At 53.6% G+C, this 20,657-nt stretch overlaps 1 protein-coding gene across 1 annotated transcript in view; it reads right to left on the bottom strand.

Moving 5' to 3' along the window:
- Positions 1-20,657, bottom strand: part of Slc1a7 (solute carrier family 1 member 7) — a 37,713-nt gene that overhangs the window by 14,260 nt on the left and 2,796 nt on the right. Inside the window, exons 2-3 of the mRNA XM_055628994.1 lie at positions 15,452-15,531; positions 3,053-3,268 (exon numbers count right to left, since the gene is read on the bottom strand). Of these exons, the coding sequence (XP_055484969.1) occupies positions 3,053-3,268; positions 15,452-15,531 (296 nt within the window). The remainder of the gene's footprint in view (positions 1-3,052; positions 3,269-15,451; positions 15,532-20,657) is intronic.

The raw sequence follows: 20,657 nt of genomic DNA, 5'->3' as shown, positions 1-20,657 counted from the left end.
CAGACCCACGATGGAACATTTGACCCTGACACACGTGTGGGACCCAGAGCCTGGCCGCCCTGAGCGGGGCAAGGCAAGTGGGGAGGGCCGGGCTCCCCACATATCAACCGCTTTTGCCACCCCGTGGAAAAGCTGTTTTGAATCAGGGTCCGAGAAACGATGGCTCTCAGGAAAATAATCTTAGAAGGTCTCGCAAAATGGCCTCAAATACGCCTATTCTCCTGCTGTGCCTCCTGCCCCTGTCAGCCCCACCAGGAAGCCTGCAGAGTTGCCAAGGACCACTACGTCCTCTGGGCCTCTGCTCCAAGCTTGGCACATGCTTTTTCTGAATGGCAGAGGCTTCTCCCAAGACTTACACCCTAGCAGCACTGTCGACACAACAACCTTACTGTGACGTGCCTGCTATCGCCAGAGGTGGGACGGTGACAGGAAGAAATAAAGAAATCTGGGGGTCAGGTAGTTGAGAGGGGCTCGCAGAAGAACTCAGCCAAGCAAAGATAAAAGAGACGCCACAGCAGGAAACCGGGCCTGAGCAGAGACCTCTGGGAAGGACAGAGTCACGCTCACTCACCAGGAAAGGCAGGGACGGCACGAAGACAGGGACACACGGGGCATGGCAGGAAGGGCTGAGGCTGGAGAGGCTGGGGCAGAGGAAGAGTGGAGCTCAGAGGCCCCAGGTGAGGCAGCGGGACAGCTGTAAGCTGTAGGGCAGAGGGGACACAGCCATGGGGAGGGCTTGTAGGTGAGCCAGGGACACAGAAGGGAAGGCTTACTGAGCCACTGGGCTGAGAACACATCAGACTGGAGCAGGGAGGAAGCAGGAGAGCCCGCTGGGCACTCCGATGGGAGGTGGTGGTGAACATGGCCAACGTGACACTGAATGGCACCTTCTGGGAGGGCCAACAGCATTCAGAGGATGGGCTGCTGGGTGTGGGAGAATGAGCACCATGGAGGAAGGCGGATGAGGCTTTTTCCTCGGACACGTTAGCTTGGCGATGTCATGGACAGTGTGTGTTAGGACCAGGAGTTCCCAAGACAGGTTTCCAGGTTGAACCAAACTTGGAGGACAGTGGTGTCTAAGGACATTCAAAGCTGTGGTATGGGATGTCATATCAGCTTGTAAAAGCCTCGTGTGTCAGTTCCATTTCTTCGACCTCTGTGGTACAAAGCAGCCTACAGAACTGTCTCAAGCTGTCACCCAGACTGCCAGCCTCCTGCAGACCCTGAGTGGGCTTAGTCTGAGTCAGCAGAGCCTCCCAGCTGATTGAAAACCCCAGCTTGTCATCCAGGCCCATCAGTTTGGGGTGGATTGTTACACAGCTGTAACTGACTGATGCATGGGGTAAGTGTTCCTGCAGAGAGGAAGAAATGCTTAGTGCTGGGTGTCCGTTCCCGGGGAGGAAGAAAAAACAAAATGTTCCTTTCCAACTCTGAGCCAGGAGAACCTCTCAGAAGCCATGGCACGCGGTTTTGGAATTAGACAGACCAGGACTTAACTCTTACATTGATCAGAAGATAAGGAGAGCCTGGGAGAAATCTGGGGAGCCAGTCAGCAGCCAGCTGCACCCACTGGGCTGTGGCGGTCTAAAGGAGAAGGCCCCCACAGGCTCACAGGGAGTGGCATTATTTGAAAGGATTAGGACATGGCCCTGTTTGGAGGAGGTGTGGCTGGATTAGAGAAGGTGTGGGCTCTGAGGTTTCAGAAGCTCAAGCCAGGCCTAGTGGCTCTCTCGCTTCCTGCTGCCTGGGGACCCAGATGTAGAACTCAGCTCTCTTTCCAGCACCGTGCCTGCTGCATGCCACCATGCTTCCCGCTGTGATGATAACCAATGGATTAAACCTCTGAACTGTAAGCCAGCCCCGATTAAATGTTTTCCTTTATAAGAGCTGCTGTGGTCCTTGGTGTCTCTTCGCAGCCATAAAACCCTACCACACAGGCCGTTCCCAGTGTGGTGTGTGTGCAGGGGCCTGACACACCCACACTGCTGGGCTAAGCCCTCCATCCTCGGGGCCACCAGCCTTATCTTTAGTTTCAAAACCTCCATCTTCAGCTTGGATTGATCCAAGAGATTTAAATGCTGTGGCAGGTTTGTGCCTGCTCACCCCGCCCCCGTTTATACTCATTCTCCTGACCGACCCCCCCCCCCCCCCCCCCCCCCCCGTGTTCCTGCCAGTCCTCCTGGTCCCATCCCATGGCCGCCACCCCTGCGCCATCCCAGTTCTGCCTTCCTCTCCTGCTGTGGTTCAAGGCCTCTCCAGAGGCCACAGGGAGCGTTCCATGCCAAACCTCGAGCTCCTGTGTTTGAAAGTTACGTTCTGGTCTGGAGCCGTGCTCAACAGCAGAGCATTTACCCAGCATGCACCAGATCCTGGGCTGGGTTACCACCGCTGCTGAAATAAATCAAATCATTTACTGTGGCTCTTAGAAGTGGACTCATGTGCCAAGGTCTTTCACTCCTGATAGAGCGACTCCTCTAGAACAGGGTACGTGGGATATCCTGATCCAGTCCTGGGCCTAGAGCTGGCACTGGTGAGGGTCAGGAGGGCAATCGATGGGCCTGTGGGAGCCTCTGCTCCATGGCAAAGTCTGAGCAGGGCTCAGGTCCATAGAGCTGGCTAAAGTAGCACTCCACGAAAGCGCTGTCCCAGGTGCCAGACAGCCTGGTCGGAATCCTGGCACCTTGCCTCCCTGCTGGATAAACTGGGAAAGGCGCACCTCCTGTTTGAGTCTTGTTTTCTCATCTAAAGGGACCAACAGAGCAAAGGACGGGCTCATAACTACCAGCCTCCTGCCTTGCAGGCTGGGTGGCCACAGCAGCTGTGAGACCAGTCAGCTCCCAGCTTTCCTCAGCCCGCTCTTCCCTCACCTGCCCCCAGCCGCAGGGAGATGGCAGAGCAGATCCCAGCAGGCAGCCCAGGGGCTGGGGCACAGAGACGTGCTACACCAACCTAGAGCTGACGTGAGCCCCCACGTTGTGTGTACCCTCTGGAGGCCACACAGGGGACCTGTACCGGGCCTGGGGATTCCAAAAGGATATGGACAGGGGGTTACCGGACAAGGTCCAGGAGGGCATCAGCTGAGCTCATGACTGGCTTCCCGCTCTGTTCGGTTGTCTCCTTCTGCGCTGCACCCCCAGGGTGGATGATGGAGACCATGATGATGCCCACAACCACGGCCAGGAAGGTGGTCCACAGGTAGTACGCCACAGTGAGGATGCCCAAGCGGCTGGAGGTCTTGGCATCCAGGGAGGCAAGGCCGGACATCAAGCTGAAGAGCAAGGTGGGCCAGGCTTGTGAGAGGCACGAGACCAAGCGCTTGCCGCTGTGCCCTCTGCCCTCATGTGCTACAGAACCCCTCCCCCTGAGTCCTCCAGCCCCGAGCCTCCTAACCTCCCTTGCTCTGTCCTCTCTCTCTGAAAGCCGGCTCTCCAGCCCAGTACAGCACACCTCTGGGTCAGCACATATGCTGGTTCCCCTCTGCATGGTTCCTCCCAGAAGCGCCCCTGCCCCTTGCTTGCCTGACTCCTCGTGAGACAGGACCAGCCTGCATCACTTCTACAGGAAAGTTCTTTCACACTGCCAGTGTCAGGAGTCTGTTCTGGGGCTTCCCCTCTGCCCTTAGCCTCCTCTCTCACAACCCTGGTTGTCATGCTGTGTTTACCTGCCTAATGCAGGCACAGGATTGAGTGCGTGTGAGAGGGGCATGTCTGACTTCTCTGTGGGTCCCCAGTGCCCAGCACCGGTGGGCAGTGAGCAGGTGGCTACCCCAGGCTCACTGAAGGAACCCAAGAGTGAGGGCGAGACGGTGACCTCGCCTGACAACTATCCATGTGACCTCTGACAAGCAAGTCTTTCTTCCGTCTAGGGGTCCAAGAGAGCCCCCTTCCACATGAGGACACAGAGGCATCTCTTCCAGAGTGTACCTGAGCCAGACGGCCTCCTTGCCTTGCCTGGCCTGGCCGGCACTGAGGTGTCTCTGCTTTGGGGGTGGGAGGGAGGGGAGTCGAGCGATTAATTAAGGAAATGCCTGCGCTTTGTTTCCATGCCAAAAGGATTTTCCTCTCAAGCCCTTTCGTTCTTTCAGATAAAGGAAGTATTTGTCTGGTTTTAATCATGTAAACAAGAGCAGATAATCCTCCCTGCTCCTCTTGCTCTCCTTAATGTCAGCCCTTTACCCTGCAGCAGCCAGTGCGGGGGTACGCTGGGTCTGAACAAGGTGCCTAAGCCAGTCCAGGGCAGGTCCAGAGCAGGCTCCATGGCAGGTAGTGGAAGGGAGGGAGGGAGGGAAGAGGGGGAAGGAAGGAGGAAGGAAGGAAAGGTGCACACTCTCTTCTCCTCCTCTGCCAGGAAGCCATATGCTAGTGTTGGACTTAGGGTTGGTCTCAGACATTAATCCCAAAGGCCAGTAATGGGATTGCCAGCCAGAGGGAACAGGGCTTCTGTGACCATTATCCAGGAAAGATTACCTCTGCCCTCCCTCAGCGGAACGCCGTGGTCAAGTCCACCTGCTGCAGGCCATTGGGAAGCCAGTCTCTGAGAGACGATGTGCCCTTATTCACCCACATTAGTGTCCTGTTAGACCAGAACCCAGGCCAGCTCCAGGCTTGTTTGATTTTGTGTCTGGATCCTGTCCCTGACCCCAGGAAGCAGTTCCTCTGGCAGGAAGCAGAGAAGGTGACAGCCAAAAACATGAGGATACAAGGGGAGAAGCTGGGCAGAGAGAAAAGCGACAAGGAAGGGCAATTTCTGTTAGGGGAGAGGGCTCTAGCTAAGATCTCAGGGAGAGCTTCCTGAGGAGACCCCAGCGGAGTTCCTCCAGGATGGGGAAGGTGTGGAGATGGGAGCCAGCAGGAGTCGGTGGCAGACGGTAACAGCAGGCTCTAAAGTAGGGGGCACGGTGCTGCTCAGCGAGGTCAGCATTTGGGGGCTGTGTAAGGTGTGGTGACAGGACAGAAAAAACAGATCACAAGTGGCCTTGAATGGAAAGTCAAGAGGGACTGGGAGGCGCCCCTGGGTGCAGAGGAGAGGGAGCAGGCCATTGTTCCCCAGACACCGTGTCCAACAATGTCTGTGAGAAAAGACAGAAGGAAAGAGTCTCAATCTAGGTGGAGGGGAAAGGGAGGTCCCAGGGTGAACTAGGCACCCCCCTGAAGCCACTGGAATGGGCAGAAGCGACATTTTGGACCTCAGATAAAAGGATGTCTGAGTGCCATTGTGCTTGGCAGCCACCGTAAAGGACAGAGCCGTCGCTGGAAAAGCAGTCCTAACGTATTGCGAAGTGGAAAAGTGATGTAGCAACAAGGTGCCCCAGAGCCTCTTGGGAAATAGACCCCTCTCTGACTTGCAGTCCAGATTTACAGCTTGAAGGATTATGGGCACGATGAGAACCAGATTTCCAAAGGGCAGAGGCTCCTGAGGAGCCAGTGAGGTATACCAACTCGGAAACCTAGATGTGGGAGGCCGGGAGAAAATGCAAACAGTCACGATTTGAGGACATGGTGCCCCCACCCCAGGTTGCACCGCTGCCTGAAAGGACGTGATGAGAGTTCTACGTGAGGCCATGCCACCCTGCTCAGAGCCTGCCACACCCTAGCTCACTCCCCATCCAACCAATGGGACTGGGGAGCTGAAGTGAGGCAGGTGACAATAGCCAAGAGAGCAGGCAGCTCCCCAGGCTGGTGCTGGCAGCGGCCAAGGCGACAGCAACCAGCAGCAGCGGCCATCGAGACTGGGAAGAAAGTTCCAGGAAAAGCACAGACCCTGTGTGAGACCAGAACCACTCCTGAAACCGCTGGACACAAGGAGTGTGGTGGGAGGTCCTACCTTTGGTCTTCGGAGGTCCCTCCGGATGGCGAGCTCCTTAAGGGCTGAGACTAGAGAGCAGTGGGCCTCACCCTTCCTAATGCTGCACCCCTTTAATACGGTTCCTCATGCTCTGGTGACCCCCCCAACATAAAACTATTTTGTTGCTACTTCATGACTGTAGTTTTGCCACTGTTATGAATTGTACTGGGAATATCTGATATGTGGGATATTTGATACGTGACCCCTGCGAAAGGGTCTGTCGACTCCCATAGTGATTGCGACCGACCCCCACGCTGCTAAACTGACAAGTTAGGGGGCATTGGGGCTTGGGGGAAGAGTTAAGCTACATGGACGCTTGCACACGTGTGGCTAAGGGGAGTGGCAGTTTTCCAAGTGGACGGAGAAGGGCCATTGGTACTTTGCTTTTTCTCTTTCTCTGTTTTCTCTCTTATGTCCAGAATGAGCACGTTTGTGTGGGAGAAGACACAGCCAGACACTCTGCCTGGCAGCTACAGAAGCCGCTGTTTGCCAGGAGCTTTTCAGTTCCCCACAGACTTGCGTGTCTGTCTCATTCTGCTCTTCACCAGCCCTGTAGGTCAGCGCGGCACCCGAGGAACCTGATGTCCAAGCCACTCGTCAGCATTTAGATTTGCTAGTAGCTATTCATTTATTTTTAGAGGCTAGCCTCAAACTCCTTGGAATCTCCTTCCTCAACCTCCCAAGTGCTGGAATTATAGGCCTGTGTCCTTGCCCCTTAGTTAATTTTAAAAAGTTCAAAAAGGGCTGGGTGGAGGTGGCATAAGCCTTTAATCCCAGCACTCAGGGAGGCAGAGGCAGGTGGATCTCTATAAGTTTGAGGCCAGCCTGGTCTACAGAGTAAATTCCAGGACAGCCAAGGCTACCCAGAGAAACCCTGTCTCAAACAAACAAACAAACAAACAAACAAACAAACAAACAAACAAGTTCAAAAAGGCCAAGCCTGTCCAGACTACAAGAAGAAAAAGTAAAAGAAAACATGACATCTATTTAATAATACTTTAACCCAGTATGCCCAACTTTTTCACAATCAATGTGAAAAAATTTTTATGCTGCTCAGGCTTTGCATTTTAATTAAAATTAATCAATGAATCAATATATGCACTAGCTGCAATTCTAGTGCTCGAAAGGCTCGTGGCTGTCTGTAGTGTGATTTATTTCGTGTGCCCAGCCCGTTAAAGGATCCCCAGTTGGCGCTATGCCCTTCAGTGTCAGTTGGCTCTTGGACTTGTGGGCACAGGAGAGGATACAGAGAAGCCAGCAGAGGCTGAGAGAGATTGAGTAGGCCTGGAATAGGATTGGAGTAGGGTCGGAGATTAAGGTGAGAGGAGACGGTGGAGGGAGAAGGAAGGATGAGCAGGGCTACAGAAGAGAAGAGACTGAGCAGAGCGAGAATACCAGACAGTCGGAAGTGAGTCGGGCCAGCAGAGTGAGGAGACAGTTGGTGACAGCTGAGCCAGGAGAAGCTGAGCTGAGCCTGGGAAGGTATTGCTAGGAGACAGTTAGGAGAAGAACCCATGGAGAACACACACAAAATAGCGAAGAGAGGAAAAAGGCATAACGCCAAAGCTCTCATAGCAGGCAGGCCGGCTCTGAGGGGACGGTGGAGCTCCTCAGAGTACGTTCTAGAATGAGGACTGGAACAGGGTTCCTGACCCTTCTCCCCATGGTTTCTTGGTCCTGGTCTAAGGTCCAGTTAGGGAGGATGACAACTGTCATGTGATCCATCCTATGAAATCCCTTCTCGGTTCAGCTCTCAGAGTTCTGGCTTAGCCATAGCTGTATGGGGTAGATTTGTGGTGGCGAGCTTGCCGTCGGAGGAAGCAAGCAAGCAGAGTCTAGGTGACCAGCTATGAGGTGCTAGACCAAGGCTTACAGACAGAATAGCAGGTCCCGTGGGGATGACAGCAGCCATTCCTCCTGGCTTAGGGTGGGGACAAGAGCCGGGTTGCCTGTTCCACTCCAGGCTCAGGAATGCTTCTAGGAATGCCTAGGCTCCCAGGAATGCCTAAGGTCAGTACGAGGGTGGGAACCCAGAGGCCTACAGCCCTCCCAAGCCATCTGCTTCACTACTGAGTGCCCAGGGACTGGAGATCAAGAGATTGAGGTGATTATAGACATTAGCTTATAGAGATGGTAGGGAGTTGGCCCCAGCTCCTGGCCTGCTTCCATCTGCAGGGATGGGGGAAGGGCGGCCTTGACTGCCAGGCTCTTGATGAAGGGGAGGAATGCCCATGTGCCTCACCTAGCTGCCACATCAACTCCCAGGTTGACATTGGGAACCCCCCAGTGTGCACCACATAACTGAGCAAGTAACACAATGGCGGGCAGGGTTGGAGGAGATTCCCATGAGCCCTTGCCCACTCACCTGACCCACGAACTTCACTGCAGAGAGCCTGACCTTAGGCTGTGAGTAGTGCCCTGCCTGGGCCTTTGTTCTCGGGTGACCCAGAGAACAGTGGAACAGCACTCTGGGCTGACCTTCCTCATTCTTCTCACCTGCTCCAGCCGCCCTGGAGGAAGGAAATGTGCTAGGTCTCTAAACCTTGCACTCGAGGCCAAGGCAGGAGGGCAGAGAGTTTGAGGCCAGCCTAAACCACGTAGCAAGCACCTGGCTTTCTGGATCCCTCTCAGAGTAAGCCTTAGTCTAGCTTTCTTCTAGGTCCTCAGAAGCCAGGGCCTACCTAGACCTGAGTGTCAGTTTGCTGATGTGATTTTAAACCTGTGTATGTATGTGTGTGTGTGTGTGTGTGTGTGTGTGTGTGTGTGAGAGAGAGAGAGAGAGAGAGAGAGAGAGAGAGAGAGAGAGAGATATTCTGGACCAGATTGTAAGGACGGTTTCGGTTCTGGTGATTTTGAGCATATGTTCCCTGAGAACTGGTCCCCTGAGCTAACTTTATTCCCCCAGCCAGGCTGAGGGGAGTTCCCTGGCACTGAGTGTTTTGGGCATTGAGGCTCTTGGCCCTAGGACTTGGGGAAGACATGGGGTGTCAGCAACCAGATGGATTTGACTAAGTTTCGGACAGTAGACAGGGTCTTCGGGGCTCTGCTTTCTGCCTCTCCTTCCTAGTCATTTTATCAATGGCTTGGCCAAGGCCACCGGCAGCATGTGGATCCGATTTGCAGAGGATCACAAGCTGGAGGGAACAGCTGACATGCTAGATGAAGGACCCCAGCAAGCTGGGAGCACGGGCCAAGTCTGACACCATGAAACTGAACACAGACAGTGCTGGGCTGCCCTTGGCTTCGAGTGCTGGGCAGTGGGGATGCCGAGTAGGGTGGGAGGGAAGCCCAGTGGCTGCAGTGGCACGTGGAAAGGGGATGTTGGCAGTTTATTTACCGGTAGGCTGATGAGTCACCCGGGACTCAGGGACATTAGTCCGAGGGCTCAAGGCGGCCACAGACCTGCCCTGAGGCTGAGGCCCACTGGGGAAGGGACAGGGAGCGTGTGGTGGGCCCTCAGACAGCAGCTGAGGTCGACAGGCAGGATGAAGGCTTTAGGGGAATCTTCTGGAGTTCTGGGACAGGAGCCCCGGAGCGTGGGGGACGGCAGGCTGGAATCCTGGGGCTGACAGGGGGCTGTACAGACTCGGTGCCAGCAGTAACCTCCATCAGAGCCATCCTGCCCTGCAGCGAACCTCTCTGAGACTCTGCAAACGACACACTGAGGTCCATAGGGAGCACTCAAGTGTCCAGCATGACTCCTGCTGCCCGCCGAAGACCTGAGGAACAGGAATGAGCCTGAATCCTTGGCTCTGGCATTAGCTGAGTTCTCGGGCCACGGGAAGTCAGTCTGCTCCAGAGGCGAGGAGGTGTGTGTGTGTGTGTGTGTGTGTGTGTGTGTGTGTGTGTGTGTGTGAAGGGGCGTGGGCCAAGAGTGAGAGGGTCTCCTGTCAGTATTTCTAAAAGCACCCCCACCCCAGCAGACGACAGGCACAGTCTCTGACAGCAAGTGCCACGTTAGCTCCTGGTTCCACTTCCCAGATGACTCTGCCACACCCCTTATCCCCCAGACGATTCTGTATAAGACTTGAGGCAGAAGCAGGATGTCTTGATGCCAGTTCACTCAAATATGGGCCATCTGGTCCCAGCACTCTCTCGGAAGTGCAGAAACTCCCCCAGAGCCTGGGCTTTCACCCCTCTGGGTCAGCAGCCACCATTCGCTACTTCCTAATGAACAAAACCAGAGCCAGGATAAAATCTCCCTCCAGGCAGGAGACTCTCCTGCCTGGAGACCAGCTGCCCTGGGCTGCCTCTCAGCCTCCCAGGCGGGCTCCCCTGGACCTGGCTCCCTCACATGGCCCGGCGGGCCAGGCACGGGAGAGCACAGTCTCCACCATGAGCAGCAACTTTCTAAACACACCTGCCAGGCTGGCCAGGACCAGGCTGTGCTTAGAAAGACCGCCCCCGGGGGAAGGGAAGGCCCTGTGCATGGGAGGCTAATGATGTCTGTCCCAAAGCTCGGGATGGAGCTGCCTGAATGAGGCTCTCCTGGGCCGTGAGCCTCCGCAAGAGGATGGCAGGAACTCTTTTCCAAACCGCCTGCCTCCCCAGCCCTGGATACAAGTCACCCACACCAATTACGCTGGGTACTTGCTCTGGGTACCTGGGGTCCCGGAAATGAATGAGGGGCTGTGGTCCTCAGGAACCCTGTTTAGTCGGTACAAGGCCTGCAGTGGAACAGCACAGATCCCTGGGTCAACACTGTGCCCAAGAGAGACCAATAGCAATCGATAGCCCACGAGGGAGCCAGACCTGCCTTCCCAGAGGTGGTTGCCCAGGGCATCCTGGGAAGGTGAGCAGGAAGCAGAAGTGGATGCTGCAAGACAGGGTACATCTGGAATCGGTGGAGACTCAATTCCTAGGCTGAAGGTCTGCCTACCCTAACCTTGGTTGGGCTGTGTTTCCTCTTCTGACCAGCAAGGGTCTCAGCTTGCCTCTTGACGAGGCAAGAGGGCCAAGAAATGCTCCCACTGAAGGAGCGGCAGGGCTGTGCTCAGAAAGGCTACCCCGGCTTCAGGGCTGAGTCCACAAGTTGAGGCAATACCAAGTCTGACACAGGCTGCAGCCACCTCTGGCCTGTCCCTCGGAGCCTGGAGAAGCTGCTCTGAATACTGGCTCGCAAACCAGACTTCAAGACTGCTTGGCCCGGGCCCATCTCCAAGGAGTCAGAACGTGGGTGTGTGGAGAAGCCTGCCAAACTGGAGTGCCTCGGCAAGGGGGGGACGACGGGCGGGGAGACTTCTCTGACCAAACATGATTTCCTGACTCTAAGAAATACACGTTAAAAACTCTTACCAGAAACAGGAAGGGAAGCAGTACATACATGGGCATACAGATGTATCCTTCACTTGCTACAGACCCATAGGAAGCTTACATACACACACACACACACACACACACACACACACACACACACGCACGCACACTCGTGCTATGAGGCAGAGCTGACAAAACACTCTGCCATGTTCAGCCTCACTGAATCACAAACACATGGCTTCAGTTCCCTTGAATGATGCCTGGTTTGAGAACTGGAGGGGAGAGGAGGACTTGACAAAAGGGAGAGTTGGAGGCTCTGGCTGGGTCCGGATGTTAGGCTAGCCACCCCCAGTTTCTGCGGTGTTCCCGTCTGTGGATGTGTGAGGCACAGTTGGCCTCCCAAGGGCCCACTAGTGGAGCCACAGCGGGCCACACACACTCTCACGTGCATACGAACCCTCACTATCTGCTAGGCCCTGCCTTATAAATTTGCATATTTATGCATATTCTGCTTCTGTTGTACGGCAGAGGCGGAGAATGCTGTAAATAACACAACTCAAGGTAACTCTAGAACCCCAGGCACAAAGCTGCCCCTCGGCGTGTCTGTGATGGGAAAGGGCTCGGCTGTAGCCCCCCGTGGAAGAGTATAACAAGAGCCCTGAGGCGGGTGCAGGATGGAAACTCTTATGACATTTTGTTGAATGAAAACCAAAACAAGCAGGAGGCAGATTTGTTTTCATGGAAGAAATAGGAAGGTATCCTCCAAGAACTTAAAGGAGCAGAAAACTGTGGGTGTGTTTTGTTTTGTTTTGTTTCTTTTTTTCCTGTTGGTCTATGAATTTAAACAGAAAGGTGTGTGCACAGTGAGCACCCTTACCGGGATGAAGTGGGAAAGGAGGATTTCTAGGTCCAGGGGCGTAAGTGAGAGGACTCAGGGTTGGGGAGAGGGGCAGCGGAGGGCTGAGAGTGTAGCCCACCCTGCCGGCATCCTGGGTGCTGGCCCCGACGTGAGGAGACCGTGGCGGCAGAGCCAGCAGGCAGGAAAGGCCCTCAGAGCGAGCCTGGGAGGGAAAGGGGAAACCGAGGCTCAGACCCCAGGCTGTGGATCCCAGGCCATGCTGAGGAGTTTGAAGAACAAGGAAGGACGAGTGCTTGGGTGTGGTGTAGGAAGAGGCCCCAGCGTCTCTGTGGCTGGAGCAGGAGCACACGTCTTCTCTGCCTTCATGAGTCCCACGGTTCAAGAAAACAGAGATTGCCCGGGGCAGAGTGGAGGGTCCCTTGGAGGTCTGCCTCAGGGGGTGGGAGATGGAGAGCACAGCCCTCTGAAGGGAAATCTCCTGCCTTCAGAGAACAAGGAATTGAATCCCCCCCAGATAAACACATACAAGATGGGTCTGCAGCTGGAACCAGGTGGAACCTCACACAGCCTCACACACAGACCACAGAAAGCCCCAGGTCACTCTGGCTGTACAATTAAGCAATTAAATGGTCCGGCCAGCAAACGGAGGAACCGCTGGGGGGATCTCACCACACAGGGAGCCTGTGGGGGAAACCCTCTGGCCAGAGGGTCATGGCTCTGTCCTCCCGACCACGTGTGTTCCTTTCTACAGAGGAACACACTGGTTCTTTGGTGTCTGGGTCCCTCTTGCCAGTGTCAGTGGACTGACCAGCTCCAGGGCCTGAGCAGTGTTGGACCCCTGAACCGGCTGACTGAGGATCACACTCTAGAGCTGTGAAGTCTGGAGGAGGAGTAAGGACAGAGCTTTTAGTGACAATGATAAGGCAAGGAGTGGTGGCGTGTGCCTGGAATCCCAGAATTTGGGAGGGAGAGTCAGGAGGATCAGAAGTTTGGGACTAGCCTGACATCAGAAACAGGCAGAGGGTTCACAGAAACACCCGTAAGTTAGGAATAAGCGGGCAACACCCATCATGCACTGGGTTATTCGGAGTCTACCCCCTTTTGCAGCAGCCCCGTGAGCAGGGTGCTGCTCAGGCTCCCATGCTCATCCAGGGCCAGCGAGATGGCTCAGGGACTAAAAGTGGTTGCCACCAAGACTGGCAGCCTGGAACCTACATTGGCATGAACTGCACACCCAAACCCCAAATAAATAAATAACCATTGAGAGGCAGGACACACGCCTCTAATGTGATTCCCAAAGGTCCTTCTTTTTCCTGGAACCCTGTGCAGGATCCCAACTTCACCCGCCCCCTCTGCCACAGGGATTCCCACAGCCACAGAGAGCCAAGGGCAGGCTAAGGGCTGGAGCAGATTCTGGACGGAGGAAGCTCAAGGGTTAAAAGATACCAGACTGTGGGAGAATGACCTAGGTGGGCGCCAGTGGGGCCTCACCTTCCTATAACTGGACTTCCCGGCTCTATCCCCTCCCAGATTGGCGGGGGCCTCCAAGGCAGCCTTCTCTCACTTTCCTGCCTCTCTCCAGTCAATGAGAGTCCCAGGCGGAAGTCAGTGTGAAGGATGGGGGAATATGCCCAGTCCCCCGGGACCTTGCATCCAACCCTTTTAATGGAAGAGCGCTGCTGGTGAATCGCTCCTTGCTGGGGTAAGCAGCCATTCCCGGGAGAATGCTCACTCGAATTGCTTGCTGCCACCACTGGGCTTTGTAAAGACACCCAGGTCCCAGAGAGGCATGTCAGAAGGGACTGGAAATACATTTACCGGGTGGTTCTGACACATCCAGGGTTACACATGTGACAGGAAGGAGACAACAGTTGTCACCCACAGCTACCAACAAATAAGGAGCGGGAGGATCTCCCAGACAGGAGGGATCCTGAGTGCAGGTAAGGTTTTAAGTTAAAAGAAGAGAAGGTCTTGGGGCAGCGTAAGCGAAGGCACGTTTGTCAGTGACTGGATGGCCAGTGTGGTCCAATCAGTTGGATGTCCTCTGTTCCCCCAAGGCAGATGCTACAGAAAGCTACTGACTTTGGGGGTACAGCCTGGAGCCCCTGCGGTGGAGGGGCAGCAGACCCCGAGCCAGCTGGAGGGAGGCTGGACCCTAAGACGATCAGGTTTTTTTAAAGGCTTTGAAACCTCACCCTGCTTTGGGCCCCTCTCAGTTCTGGTAGAGTAAGCCCAGGCTGAGGCCTGGCATCTGAGCTAGTTAGAACAGCGCTTCTCACTGGCTGGAGCCACCTGCATGGTGCCCTTACTAGAGCAGCGCTCCTTAGGACGGGAACACCAGCCCAGGGCTGACTGCTCAGGGACATCGTGGATGGAGGCCGGACGACGGGCAGGACTAGGCATAAGACCTCAGCCAACAAGGTGGAACTCCAATCCGACTATAGAGTCCACATTGTGTGGTGCCTGTGCCCTGACTACCTGCCCAGGCAGCAAGGACAGTTGAGGCACTGCAAAGGGACCCAAAGCCACCCAGAAGGGAGCCCGTTTCACTTCCTTAGCTGCTGCGGAACTGTTTCCCTGCTGAGTTTTGCCTAGAGACTAAGTTCTGGATCTTCAGTACCCATCGCAGGACTGAGTCCCTGGCAGACATGCTCAGGAGTGCTGAGGTAGCTGCTGACTCATTAGGCACGTGTTCTGAGGTGAGAGTCTTTGGGAAGCTAAACGGACAAGGCAGCAAGTGAATACACACAGAGTCACAACGAACAGTAAGTGTGTTGGGGAAGGGCAGGGCAGAATGGAATCTAGCAAGAATGAGGGCAGGACTTCCGGGCGGAGGGGGCCTTTCCAAGGAGGCAACTCTACATTGCTGAGATACAAAGGAAAAAGAGGAAAAGAAAAGAGGGCTCCACGGCAGAAGGAACAGGATGCGAGAAGGTCCCAAGTCCGGGCAGGGTCTGTCTGATCAGGGACCAGAGGCCCAGAGGGCTGGCAATGGTGGGACACGAGATAAGGTAGGCTTGGCCCAATCTGCTTTCCTGAGATGGTTCTGGCCACTGGGTGGAGAATAGATGGTCATGGAACAAGAACTGAGGTGTGGAGACCAGCAAGGTGCCTCTGGGTCCGGATGAGGAAGAGAGCTCTGTGCCTGTGTGGAGGGGCGTCCTGCCAGGAGACAGTCAGCTCAAGTTGCTGACAGTCTGGCACTGGGCAGGGAAAGAGCCAGAGGACTGGGAAGCAGCAGTGGCCATTTACTGACAGCGGAAAGTGGGAGAAAGGTCAGCGCCCAGCGAACTCTCCCGTTGGTGACACTGAAGTTTACCAACGTGAACTGGTTCTGTGAGTCATCCATGGCAAGGGCACTAGGTAGCTCGTTGATAGCCGTGGGATTCACAGGAGAGGCGGGGTGCTCTGTTCTTTGAGGGTGCTGAGGTTACAGGTGGTTATAGTTTTCATGTGAAATGTCCATGCCCCCCCCACCCCTCCTCCTCTCACCTGGAGACCACCAGGGGTAGGATCAGCATCTTCAGCATCCTCATCAAGAGTTCTCCAGGGAACTGGATGTAGCTGATCTCCTGAAAACACAGCGAGATCTGGGTCAGAGCAGCAGGTACAGACTTCAGACCGCCTGCTTCCTTACCGTCTTCAACACACCGTCCAGTCTGCGTGCTCCGGTCGGGCACCCAGACGGCCGGAGTCAGAGAGAAGAAACCGGTTCTGGAGCCAAATGGCCTAGATCCTGATGAGCCCCTCCTGCATAACCAGCCTGTGGCCTTAGCCCCCTGAGTTTCCTCCGCTCTAGCAGGAGGATATGAATCACTTCAGGGAGTCGTTGTGAGGCAGTTGAGGGACCGCGTGAGCACTTAGCACCTCGCACGAGGGGGTGCCTTCCCTGTCAGCACCAGGCAGCCACCCATCCCTGGGGCGGAGTCTGCAGGAGGGCTGGGATGCATGTTGTCTCTGCAACCCACACTAGGCCTGGCATCATGCTGGGGACCCCAAGATGGGCTAAGCCAGGTTCCTGCCCCAGAAAAGGCTCCAGTCTAGCCAATGAAGAGATTGACAGATAAGCCACAGTCTTCTAGAATTCTGGGAAGATTCCCTCCACCAGCTTACCCCTGAGAAATCCTGGGTTTGGGGGCAGAGGTGCCACTCAGAGCAAAGGACCCTCCTTGGGCCTTTCACGGGTACTGTATCCTTATCCAGACAGATTGTACCCTCCTGGTAGGGATGAAGATGCTCTAAAAGGACACGAGTCCCTCCCTTTGGCTATCAAACCATTGAGACACACACTCCAGGGAACTGGAATGTCCCCAGGAGCCTCGTGTTGGGAGGAAAGGGCTGACGTCCGATGCCAACCGGAAAAAGATCTTGTCTCCCAGGAAGGGATTTCATACTGTTCTGGAGACTTGTCAGCCATCTTGCAGAAGAAAGAGGAGCCAAGACAAGGATGAGTCGATGGCTGTGTTCAGCCGGGACAGCTTGGCTCCGGGCACCTCTTGCCCTTTATTTACTCTTTTGAAAGATAAGTTATTTCTTTATATTTTATGTACATTGGTGTTTTACTTGCATGCATGTCTGTGTGAGGGTGTCAGATTCCTTAGAACAGGAGTTACAGACATTTGTGATCTGCCATGTGGGTGCTGGGAGTTGAACACGGGTCCTCTGGAAGAGCAGCCTGTGTTCTTAACCACTGAGCCATCTGTCCCCTCTATTTACTCTTAAACCTGCATGCCACGAGCCTCTCTGATTCCCTTCCTGTTCCGCCTTTCACTATCACTTGCTTCTTTGATGGATCTTTTGAGGGTGAGCCTGAGCCTAGCTTATCAGGGCTACCAGGACCTGGGCTTAACCGATACCGGCCCTGGCCACAAGCTGCTTCCCACCAGCAGTCCACAGGAACGGAACCCAAAGCGAGAGGCAGCATAATGGTGGGATTTCTGGGAACAGCCAAGCGTGCCTTCCAGATGATAACGAAATTCTGTCCTTCACTTGTTCCACAAAACAACTCATGGTTTGTCTGAAATTCTAACACAACCGGGGTACTGTTTCCAAAGCTGGACTTCAGGTTTCCTGTTTCTGGCAGACCTTGACTGGGATCCTTATTCCAGAGACAGGGTGTGTGGCCGATGGAGGCTCAAGGATCTGTAGACACCCTTCAACTCACATATTGGTGCCTGAAACTTATCTTAAAAACTAGTGCCAAGCCAGGTGTGGTGGCACACGCCTTTAATCCCAGAACTTGAGAGCACAGACAGGCAGATCTCTATGAGTTTAAGGCCAGCCTGGTCTATGTAGTGAGTTCCAGCCCAACCCAGGGCTTCATCGTGAGATCTTGTCTCAAGGGGAAAAAAAAAAAAACAAAAACAACAAAAACAGAAGAACAATGTCAGAGATAACGCTTTGTTAATGGTCCGATGCTTTGGAAAGCCATAGAACTATGGTTCTATGATCCTGTGCAGCCCACAGACAAGGAAGCTGACCTGGGGAGAGGAGGTGATGTGCTATCTGGTGATGAGCAGGAGAGAGCACTGGGCTCCCTCTGTCCATTAGGTTACGTTTCCAAGGCGAGAGAAAAAGCTCACAAAAAATATACTCATTACCTCCCATGCCTGTATCTTTGTGTGTATTTAGAACTGTAAACCTAGGCTCATGCATATCTGTTTCCTCTACTTTTTTTTTTTTTTTGCATTAATTGTGTGCACGTGTGTGTGCCTGTGCATTCATGTATGATGGCACGGAAGTGCTGGTCAGAGGAGAACTTCTCTCGTTCCACCATGGACTCAGGTCAGACTGGCCGGACAGGCGCTTTTACCTGCTGAGCCACCTTACAGGTCCAAGGCTAGCAATACCTCAGTCAGTCATCAAATACTGTTCACTGATGAGCCAAGCAAGGTCCTTGCGGCCATGCCCTGTTAACATGCACAACTTACATTTTGTCCCTGAAATTAAAAATTGACTGTTTTCTATTTGCTTTGTTTTCTTTGAGCCTCTCATTAATTTCTTCCAAATGCTTTTCTATCTATTAAAACATCTAAGCAGGCATTTCCTACAACAGAAGCACACCCGTTCTCTTTTATCTCATCTGGACCTCATCTTCCCTGTTCTGGGCTGGGGGAGGGGAAGGGGCTGTTCTCCAGGCCCTGCTGCTGTCCTGGCCTCTTGGCTTTCGTTATGGGATTTATGCTGCACGTAGGATCCAGCGTTGCTTGAGTCATTTGTTTTGCTGGTTTCTCTCATTATTTTGCCGGACCATCCCCTTTAATAGCTTCCTGAGGAAAGTCCTTCCCTCAAATTACTCCCTCCCCATTCTTCCCCCTGACAACAACCTGGTTACATGTGACAGTTCCCTTTTCCGTCCTCTGATTTATTTTCTTTGTAGTGCATGTGTGTGTCGTATGAGCACGTGTGTGTGTGTGTGTGTACCTGTGTGTTGCGTATGGGTGGGCATACAGGACAGGGCACACAGGTCAGAGGGCAGCTCTGTGGAGCTGGTTCTCTCCTTCCACCTTTCGTGGGTTTGGGGGAGCAAACTGGCTGCCAGGCGTGTGCAGTGAGCGTCTGCTCCTGTGAGCCCTTGGCGGGCCTTCCTCTTCCAGTTTTGAAGAGATGCTCTCCCTTAACCTGCCAATCGGTGTCTTCTTCCCTTCCTGCCATTTGAGGCTCACCCGTTCAGCTCCAATTCCCTGTAATTTCATGGTGATGTGCCATTTTAGGGGAAGAGCGTCCTTCCTTCCTTTTCTTTCTCTTTGTGTACTTTTACTCTGAGGAGCTTTCTTATATTTTCTGCAAGTTTTCTCTCCTCCATTTTTTTTATTGGACAGTCTTCTTTTTCATTTGTGTTGATTTGTTAGATTTCTACACCTCTTCTCCAGCTACTGAAATTTTGATATTGGTTCTTCTTTTTGAAAATTCCAAATGTTCTTTTTTAATTCTTGGTTGTTCCCTCTTTTCAGCATCTATGTTAGTTACTTTTGTGTTAATTTGACACAAGCCAGGGTCATCTGGGAAGAAAAACCTCAGCTGAGAGAAAAAAAAAATGCCTTCATCAGATTGGCCTGAGCCAAGTCTATGGGAGATTTCCTCGATGAACGATCGATGTGGGAGGACCCGGCCCATTGTGGGTGGTGCCGCCCCTGAGCTGGTAGTCTCGGGCTATATAAGAAGCCAAGCTGAGCAAGCCAGTGAGCACCGGTGCTCCTTGGCTTTTGCTTCAGTTCCTGTGTCCAGGTTCCCTCCTTGAGTTTCTGCCCTGACCTCTTTTTGTGCTGGGCTACAGCTGCAAGCTTAAATAAACCTTCTCCTCTCCAAGGTGCTTTTGGTTGTGGTTTCCATCACAGCAATAGAAACTGAACTAAGGGCCGGGCAGTGATGGCATGCACCGTTAATCCCAGCACTCCTCTGAGGCAGAGGCAGGGAGATCTCCATGAGTTCAAGGCCAGCGAGTTCCAGGACAGCCAAGGCTACACAGAGAAATCCTGTCTCAGAAAACCAAACCAAACAAACAAAGTGTTTGATGTTTGTGGTGCTGAGACTGGAGACCTACGGCTTTAAGAACACAGTAACACCGAGCTATACTGCTACCCCTATAGCCCATTTTAAAAATTGCATTTTTTTATTTACTTGTGAGTATGTGTGTACGCAGACATGTGCTTCATATAGCATGCCTGTGGAGGTCAAGGAACAAGCAGTCAGGAGCCAGTTCTTTCCTTCCCTCCTGAGTCTCCTGATGGCATATAGGTCATCAGGCTTGATGGAGCACCTTTACCTGCTGAGCCATCTTGACAGCCCTCAGTCTGTTTTATGATAACTGTGCTATCTCTCATGTCTCCAGAGATCTTAAGAAGTGAAGTTTTTGAGAAAAGGCCTCACTATGCAGTTCTGACTGACCTGGAACTTGATTTACAGACCAGGCTGGTTTTGAACTCACAGAGTCTATGCTTCCCAAGTACTTGGACGAAGGGTGTGTGTCACCACTTCCGGTCCTTAAGAAATCATTTTAGGAGTCTCCAGAGACCTTCTCTCCTCTTCCTTTAGTCTCTGGTTTGACATTTGCAGCTTTTCTCACATTTCTGGTGGCTTCTCCTCATAGGTAAGCATGAAGTATTAAGCTCTTGAGCTTGTCACTGAGGATGTGATCCACGGGGAGGGGAAAAGAGGGGACCACGTTCCTCAAAGAATTCATAAGTCTTTCTATGGGGCTTTGTGTCAAAGCCCAGCTGCCAGCTGTCCCGGGGTTCTTCTGGGGATGACGCATCTAGAATGCCAGCATCTACGGATCGCTGCAGGCTACCTCCCCACTGCTCCTCTCTCTGTCACTCTGCGGTGCCTGCTGTCACTTTTGAACTTCTCCCCTGCTTTGCCTTCCTGCAGAGCCCTTTGTCATTCTTCGGTACCTGCCTTCTGGGCTCTACTGAATGGGATTACCCAGCTCCACCCATCACTCCCTATGCTGTCTAACCATCCATCTTTCTCAAGGACTCTTTGTGCCTTCTCTTTGGTTTGGGTAGTTTATATCTTTGAAATTATTCCCTCATGGCTGAAGAGACATCCCAGCAGGTAAAAGGGCTGCCAAGAGGACAAGGTCAGTTGTCAGTTTAAGGTCAGTTCCTGGAGGAGAGAACTGACTCCTGCATTGTCCTCTGACTTCTGTGGTGTGTGTGTGTGTGTGTGTGTGTGTGTGTGTGTGTGTGTGTGTGTG

Source organism: Psammomys obesus, unplaced genomic scaffold (assembly GCF_907164565.1).
Source record: "Psammomys obesus unplaced genomic scaffold, mPsaObe1.curated_primary_1811, whole genome shotgun sequence".
NCBI classification, from domain to species: domain Eukaryota; kingdom Metazoa; phylum Chordata; class Mammalia; order Rodentia; family Muridae; genus Psammomys; species Psammomys obesus.
This window is presented reverse-complemented; position numbering and strand designations above follow the sequence as displayed.